The sequence below is a fragment of the Geospiza fortis genome, unplaced genomic scaffold, assembly GCF_000277835.1.
Source record: "Geospiza fortis unplaced genomic scaffold, GeoFor_1.0 scaffold40, whole genome shotgun sequence".
Taxonomy (NCBI): Eukaryota; Metazoa; Chordata; class Aves; order Passeriformes; family Thraupidae; genus Geospiza; species Geospiza fortis.
Window position 1 is genome coordinate 12,216,062 of NW_005054297.1, and position 8,020 is coordinate 12,224,081.

The window sequence follows — 8,020 nt, forward strand, 5'->3', positions numbered from 1 at the left end:
ATTTCTTCAGACTGATCCCATATAGGATCAGGCCTGGATCTTATGTTTAAGCAAGACACTGCCTCATTTCCTGGGAGGGACTGCTTGGAAACTGGTGGTAGGTCAAATCCAGATAATTAAAATGTGTAGTTACATGTTATCATTTGGTAATGCTAATGTCTACATGAATGACTTTATGTACTCTGGCACTTTACAAAATTCAAAGCTGCTAACCACAGACCCTATCTGGTGGAGAGAAGCCAGGCTGGGTTGCTTATTCTGCAGCAGCACCTCTTTGGAAAATAGACCTGGCCAGAACCTGTCTGACACCAGCCAGCTGGCTCTAGCAACCACTGGGCCACCTTCACCATGGGGAACTCTTGAACCAGCTCCAGGACTCAGAGCTTTCCTGCCCTACAGCCACAGAGATCCCAGCCCCAGAGGAAAGCTGAATGAGGACTGAGAGGTCCAGCCTCCATATCCTTGAGGCAAGGACACCAATAACCAGCTTCAGCTGTAATCTACTTGCACTAGATAAACATGGTTGCAGCTGCTTTCTCTCATTTATAGCTGGGGCAAGAAGAGTATTTTAAGTGTTATATCCTTAAGATACTAAAAGTAAAAAAAACCCCACAGTCAAACCTAGCAAAGCCTCAAAGAGTTTTCCTTCTGAGCATGAAACAGAGACTGAGTAATCACTTAAATAGTTTCAGAATCCATAACATAAATATTGAGTATTTATTAATATTCATGTCTACAGCGCAGTCTAGTGTAACTAATGTCCTAATGTTAGCAATATTTAAGGAGAAGATATGGAGATAAGAGATAAACCTTCACAAAAGCATCGATCTATGGAGATGAGTTGCAACATGATTCATAGTACCTGAAATGTCCACGTGTTAGGTCTTTTTTATGCATGTTTTCACATGCAGCAGTCATGCTATTGACAAGGCCCTGCTGTGCTGTCATGGGGCCATGCCAGAGGTAGCAGAGAGGATTATTATGTGCCTTAGGCTGGATTCACAGAGGACTAGGCAAAGCAGTGAAAACACAAATTTTAAATGCATTGTTCCTCAGTGGAATTTGTCCTGTAGTCCTCAGATTCCTGACTTGTCCTATTGTGGCCTCCTAAAAGCTGATAGCTGCGCAGCTCCTAAAAGCTGATCAGCTACAGCAGTTGACAGGACACACTTCCCCTCTAGCACCATAAAAAGGTGCCAAGCTCCATCATAATCTTTTCCAACCAGATTCTCTTGAAATTAAGTGGAGTTAAGGCTCAGTGTCTTACTACTGCACAGAGCACTCCACATCTGGCTACCAAGCACTTGAGCTGGGCTCCTTGAGCCTTTGCTGGTGAAGCTGTTGTACTTTGCTTCTGATATTTCTAATACTCATTTCAACAGAAGCTGGAATCCCCAGCCTTCTATCACTCTCTTTCTGCTTTTTTTCCTTTTCCCAAATGTTTTATCTTGCTAGTCAAAATTAAACTTTAAATGCAAGGTACAAGAAGAGACTTATAAAATTACCCAGTTCCCCGATATTTGTGATGGTGCCCACACTGCATCTTTTGCATTTTAAATCTGCATTTTCCATGTCTCTCAAGATGTCCAAACTAGCTGACTCTAGGAGGGGAAACCACTGCAGTGGTATTGCCAGCCCTCTTAGGTTTTTAGAGGGCTGGAGATGGTCAGTGCATGCTTTGTATGCTGAACACAGACAGTGTGAGAAGGAAAGCCAGTGGGGCACAGGTTTGATAAATGCACTGATCTGTGTAGCACTGCTGAGACATGGGTGTTTCCTGGACACATTAGGACATTGGAAGCTTCAGAAGATTAAGTGCTAGAGGCTGCCCACAAAGAGTCTGAACAATAAAGTTTTGGTCTCTAGTGCCTCTACTGGTAGTTATGGGTCTGTTGCCTACTGGTTCCTGCATCACCCCAGAGAGATGTCCAGTCTGGCTCTGGGAACAGAAGCTGTGGAATCAGGACAGTACAGGGTTATGCCTATGCAAATTAACCACCCTGAGGGACAAAATGCACTAGTCCAGGCATGCCAGGAGCATATGGCTGGACACCTTTGGAGACCTGCACATGTGCTTTGATGTGTCCTTTGCCACACGGATGTTCAAACCCATCAATCTCTTCCACACCCTCCAGCATGTGGTGGCCCTGTCCAGAGTTGTCCTTGTGAATGTATGTCCTGCACGGCCACATGAGTGCACAAAGTTCCTTCCTCATCACAAGAAGTGAGTGAAAATGCATGTGCTACTAATTGAATAGTATTAAAATAGGTTATTTTAAAAAGTTTTTCTAGTCTGTGCTACTGCTTAGTTTTAATAGCTGAAAGGCAGAAAGTGGTTGATTCTTTTCTTTTAAGCTTTTTGCAGTGTTTAGAATAGCACTACAACACAGTTAAAAGAAAAGTCAAAAGGATTATTAATTCAACCACAGAGTATATTCATGAGCAGAGGATTTACCGGTAACACTGCATATTCCATAGCTCCACAACAAGAATAGACAGAGCTTGAAACTCCTTTTCACAGAGTTTCTGGACTGCTAAACCTTCAGTGTTGAAGGGCTGATTCCTTTTTTCTTTTGTCTGTCAGCACAATTCTTACCATCTGGAGTTAGTTTAGCAGAAAGGTGTGGATATATATTTGTCTTTCAATCCACTCAATAAAATGTGACACGTTACTGTAAACTCCAGGTCCCAAAACCTTGGAAAAGCAGACAGAGCCCCAGGATGTTAAACCAAACAGAGTCCAGCGCCCAGCAGTATGCTCGCACACAAGCGGTCCTCCACTGTCACCCTGCAACAGGAAAATTAAAACCAGTCTATTACACACGTGGCCAGCACTCATTAAAGCTATATCACATTTCCTACAGCCATTTGCCTTTAGCAAATAACTCAGCTGTAAAAACCGGCTAAACTGTGTAGCCACACGCAGCATTACCAGTATTTATTACCCGTTACATTTGTACAAAAAATAACCTGTAAAATTTTCATACAAATTAAAAAATTAACTAATACAGATAAACCCCAGAGCCTTCAAGCAGCATTTCACTAGCATGAAGATAAGTTCTTTACACCAATATTAACAATAATAGTAATAATAAAAGTTGGGTTCAAGTATGTAAATAGCTGTCATTCCTAGAATAGATAAAGTATGCTACATCTAATTAACATCACAGTATTTTTATTTCTAAAAGCAATTTTGTTTCTGGAAACTTTCTCCTTACAGAGAAGCCTACCATGCAAGAGTCCACGGTGCCAGATTCGTAGCCTGCACACAGCATCCTGCTAGTGATGATTTTCATGTCAAAATATGACTGGCATTGTTCTAAGGAAATTATGCGAACCTCTCCTTCTTGAAGCTTGAAAGGCACTGAAAAACAAAATTAGTTGTTTACTATACACAAATTCACAAATACTTAGCTATTATGACTCCATGAGGGATGACAAACATTTCCACTGGGATATATTATAAATATTGCTCTCTATGTATGTATTAAATGTAAGGAACACTATGTGTTGCATTCTGGAGAAGGACTAAGCACATGGGGACTGGTGTGACATTTGCTGTTTATTGAGCATTCACACCTTGACATGCTGCAGTTTGTGACTTTTAAGATGGGGGCAGTAGTGTCTGGAAAATATTAATGTGAGAGAGGTGGACAACAGGTTTGATTCACTGTTCCAGGGTAGGTCCTCCCTATTTCTTGGTGTCTGTCATGGTAAAACTTGGTAATAACCAGAACTATTCTGGTTATGTTTGGGTAAATTTGACTTACAGAATGTACCAGGAAATCAGGATTTGAACCTAATGAAATTATTGTAATATGTTCAAGAGACAATGGAAGACTTCTTCCTAGTCTAAGCAACTGACTGAGCTCAAATTCTAAGCAAAGTTTTTCAACCTAGGGTATGCAGTACTAAATGCTATGTAGCCATGGTAGGTTTTGATGCTTCCTAGCATAAAACCTTTAAAATCAACTCTGACCACATTAGAGAACAAAAAACCATTTACCAGTCTGCAAAAATATCCCTGTTGGAATTTTTCCCTGACATCATATAGAGATATTTTAGATGGGTAGATATGCCAGTAAACAGCTTACCATTCACATATCCAATTTAATTTTTACCTCATCTAAACTGGCCACTACAACTGAAGTTCCACTGAAGCAGCACAGAAAGGAAGCTTTCCTTACCCAGTATACAGAAAAGCCATCCCTAGTAATTACTATAATAATAGAAAATAGTTATAATAATAGCAAAGGCAGAAACACAATGGCTAGTGCACTAAAAGTGTTCGGGCCATGCTAATTTGAATACTATTAATGCAGAATCATTTTGCCTGAACAAAGATTTACATAACGCAACGGGTTTTGTCAAGGCTTGTGGCAGCCCCAAAACAAGAAAACACACAAATGTTCTGTTCAGAGGTACAAAAACAACACTTGTGATTGTGGAATAAATTGTCTCACAAGTATGGAATGATTTCATGACCCTGTTCCTCCAGCCTGTCTGCCAGGGCTTCCAGTGCCTCCAGCTTTCTCTGAGCTAAGAGGGTTTCCCCTAGACTGAAGAGGTGGTACCTTTGCAATACTGTTCTGACTGCAACTTAGATGGGTAAAATCATAACTCATGTGGGGGACTTTCTTGATAGAAGTTTCCAGATCCTCAATATTTTTAAAAATCAAGTCAGTGTCTAAGTATTAAGGAGCATAAATTGAGGCTGCTGCTTGAAAAAGCTAGGCTATAGTGAAAGCTTGATCCCTTCAAGAGTAGTTACACTTCCCTAGTATATACTAAGATCCAATAATAGTATAAATGGATAAAAGTTTGTAATAGTATCACTTATTTGATTAACTCAGTAGAAGCTTCACATGTTTTTCAAAAGTCACAGAAATATTCATCTTACTTTTGTTGCCCATGTGTCCCCAGCCTGTGATGTAGCAGTAGGTGTCTGGCTGAACCAACTGGTTCTTGCTGGGCAAGCAGACAGGTCTTACATAGCTTGTCTCACTGATGTCCTCATCGAGTTCCACAATGCTGATATCATAGTCTACAACTGCTCTGTTGTAGCGTGGATGGAGGATGATGGTCCTCACTAGTCGGGTCTGCATGAAACTTGATGGGTGATCAAGATTGCTAATCCCAAACACTACTTTCCAGACAGCTGCACTTTCTCTCCTTTGTAAAAACAAAACAAAACAAAACAAAAAACAAAAACAAAACAAAACAAAAAAAAACCACAAAAAAAAAAAAAAAGAGGAAAAAAAAAGTGACATTTCAGTCAAGGTCTTTCTTATAAGCTAAAATACCCAAGATATTTTTTTCTCCCTTTTTGTACACTACACTTTGCAAAGCATACAAATACTACAAGAAGAAAACAGATATTTATGCATTATTCCTTACAGCAAAGATTCTGAGCAACAGAAAGCAATGCTTTTTATTTCCCTCCTGCTTGTAATCAAACACATTAAAGCTTACTCCATCAGAAGATATGTAACCATGTATTACTTGCTGTATTAAAGGCTGTCAAAGTCATCCCTTGGATCCTTCCCAGCATTAGTTGCTCACACGCTCACTGGTGGGCACATACAAATTTCGCTGGGGTGAGAATATTGTTCAGCAGTCTGCTGCTGACAGCAGTGAAGCCTTGCTGAAAACCCTAAGGAGTCTCAAATAAGCAATTTTTTTGTGTAAATTAAATATTTTATGATAGCCATGGGAAAAATCCCTTATTTATTTAGCATTCAGTCTGTGCCAAGTATACTTTCTATGCCTAAGATCAACAGTTACTTTGATTCTTAAATTTTTGAGACTTGTTTGGTAAACATACAAGACCACAAAGCAATGACACATATGATACAGGGGGAACACTGAACTATTGTTTGTTGAGACACATCAGAAAAACCTAGATTTTATGGAAGGCTTCGAGGTTGTAATCTCTCAGTCCTAACTGCTCACAGGATTAGTTGTGGGTTCTCTGTGGTCTCTAATTAGTCTGTGATGCTAAAAGCTCTCCAAAAAGTCACCATTTTTCACAACTGCTGAAAGACAACTCCATGTAACTAAGCACCTTTGACAGGACTGAAGCTTATTCAAAGCAGTGTAAGTAAAAGCATGCAAAATTTCAGCTTTTTCATAGTGCTCAAGAGGATTTTAATTCCTGTAATTTGTAAAGAGAGTCAGTTGCTAAATCAAGACTACATTTATCTTAAGAGTTGGATGAACATTCTGGCATTTCAGACTATAATGATCATTTTAGCATCATGATCGATTCATGAGCTGCTCCATAGAGTTACAGAAGTGCTGAGAATATTTATATACTATTTTATTTAAGACCATTGTAAAGTAGCATTGCCCAGAGAAATAAGTAGTCAGCCAGAATGCATTGTCCTACACATTAAAAAAAAAATCTTCCAATGTTTTGGTGACTTTCATGTAATGCATTTCAAAATGATCTTGACAAAACTCAAGGGGGACTATAATAAGGAAACTTGCAAACAACAAAATGTTAATGCAGCCCTTTCTATTTATGCCTCCTACAAGTATTCATGGCTATTTGTATTGTTTTGATATGGTCCTTATGTTTTGTATTCCAAACTTCACATGAGTTTCACAAAATGGAGCATTTTGTATAAAGGACCAGAACACTTTAAAATCTCTTTATATTGTTGTATTATCTGGTTGGTTTGGGAAATTTTTAAAATACTATATGTAAAAAAATATTGTGACAAAGAATGGTCTTGCTGATGATATATTAAGCTTACAAAAAAAAGTTCTTACAAATTAAGAATTTCAAGATTTCAGGCTTCTGAGTACATCCCCCAATCTATTCAGAAAAGCAGAAGAGAAAAAAGCTCATATAACTGCTCATTCAATTATTAGACCAGAATATCTTATCATTTAAGGTCTTTAGAATATAAATGAGAAAGAAATTATACTCTTAACTCACAGAGATATTATGCAGCTCTACATGAGGAGTAAATGAACAGCTCCAAAATGTGGTGGCACTTTTTCTGCATTTGACAAAACTGGGAGAATTTTTACTTTATAATGTGACAGCTGCTTTGCTTATCTTTCAGTAATCAGAGGAATCTTATCCAGGAAATTCAATAGCAGTCCAATATTGCTGAAGAATCAACCTGTCCCACCCTTTATTTTGGATACTATTAAGAGAGTATTCTTCCAAAGTATAGGAAATATTCCAGCGGTATATTTAAAAATAGATAGAGAAGGAAGAGAAATTCCTTCTGGACCCAAAATCTGATAAAATACAGTACTCTTTTTTGTATTATACAGGTTTAGCAAACTGTTAGTTTAGAAGGACAAACACCAAAGAACTTAGTTTTTCAGAAATAAAAAGACAAAATTTTTACTGAAAAAGGGAATGACTAACACTATAAAGAAATATCAGTTCAAGAAAATCTTGCTTAACATAGAATTTCTGCTGCCTTAAACAAAAAGAAAGAGTTTTGTGCAGTTTAAAATATTTTCCAGTGAGCAAGCACCAGTTTAAAGCAGGATTAAGTAACCATATGCCAGAGAAGTACTTGCTAACTACAGCAGAAAGCACTTGTTTAAATTTTCTTTAGAAACCCAATTAAAAAAACTTTGGTACATGACAAAATAAATCAGGTAATAAAGTTCCCTCTGACATCTGTGGTTCATCAAAAAGAAATATTGGTTAGCACCAAAAAGTTGGCAATGATCAAAACAATTGCTAAGACATGTAAACATCCTCTGCACTGCAGACTGTCCTTCCACCATGGCCTCTGATACCAGGAAGCACTCAGCTGTTAATACTGACTTGTTAATTATTGCAATCCTAATAAAAGAGTGGGCTGTATAAAAAGAAAAGGCAGTGATTTCAATATGTCATTTGCACTGTGAGTAAATACTCAGTTTTTCTTTTTACCAGTGGCCACAGCATTATTTCAGGGTCTTTTCTACACTGCTACAGAGGATGATTTTTAATCTCATGGCAGTTGTATGACAGCTATAGAATTAGTGCTTTGGTCTTCTTCCTTTT

At 38.3% G+C, this 8,020-nt stretch overlaps 1 protein-coding gene across 1 annotated transcript in view; it reads right to left on the reverse strand.

Moving 5' to 3' along the window:
- Window positions 1-620: 620 nt before the first annotated feature.
- Window positions 621-8,020, reverse strand: part of CORIN (corin, serine peptidase) — a 118,883-nt gene continuing 111,483 nt past the window's right edge. The window contains exons 20-22 of the mRNA XM_031066414.1: window positions 4,901-5,172; window positions 3,231-3,364; window positions 621-2,788 (exon numbers count right to left, since the gene is read on the reverse strand). Of these exons, the coding sequence (XP_030922274.1) occupies window positions 2,606-2,788; window positions 3,231-3,364; window positions 4,901-5,172 (589 nt within the window). The 3' untranslated portion in view covers window positions 621-2,605. The remainder of the gene's footprint in view (window positions 2,789-3,230; window positions 3,365-4,900; window positions 5,173-8,020) is intronic.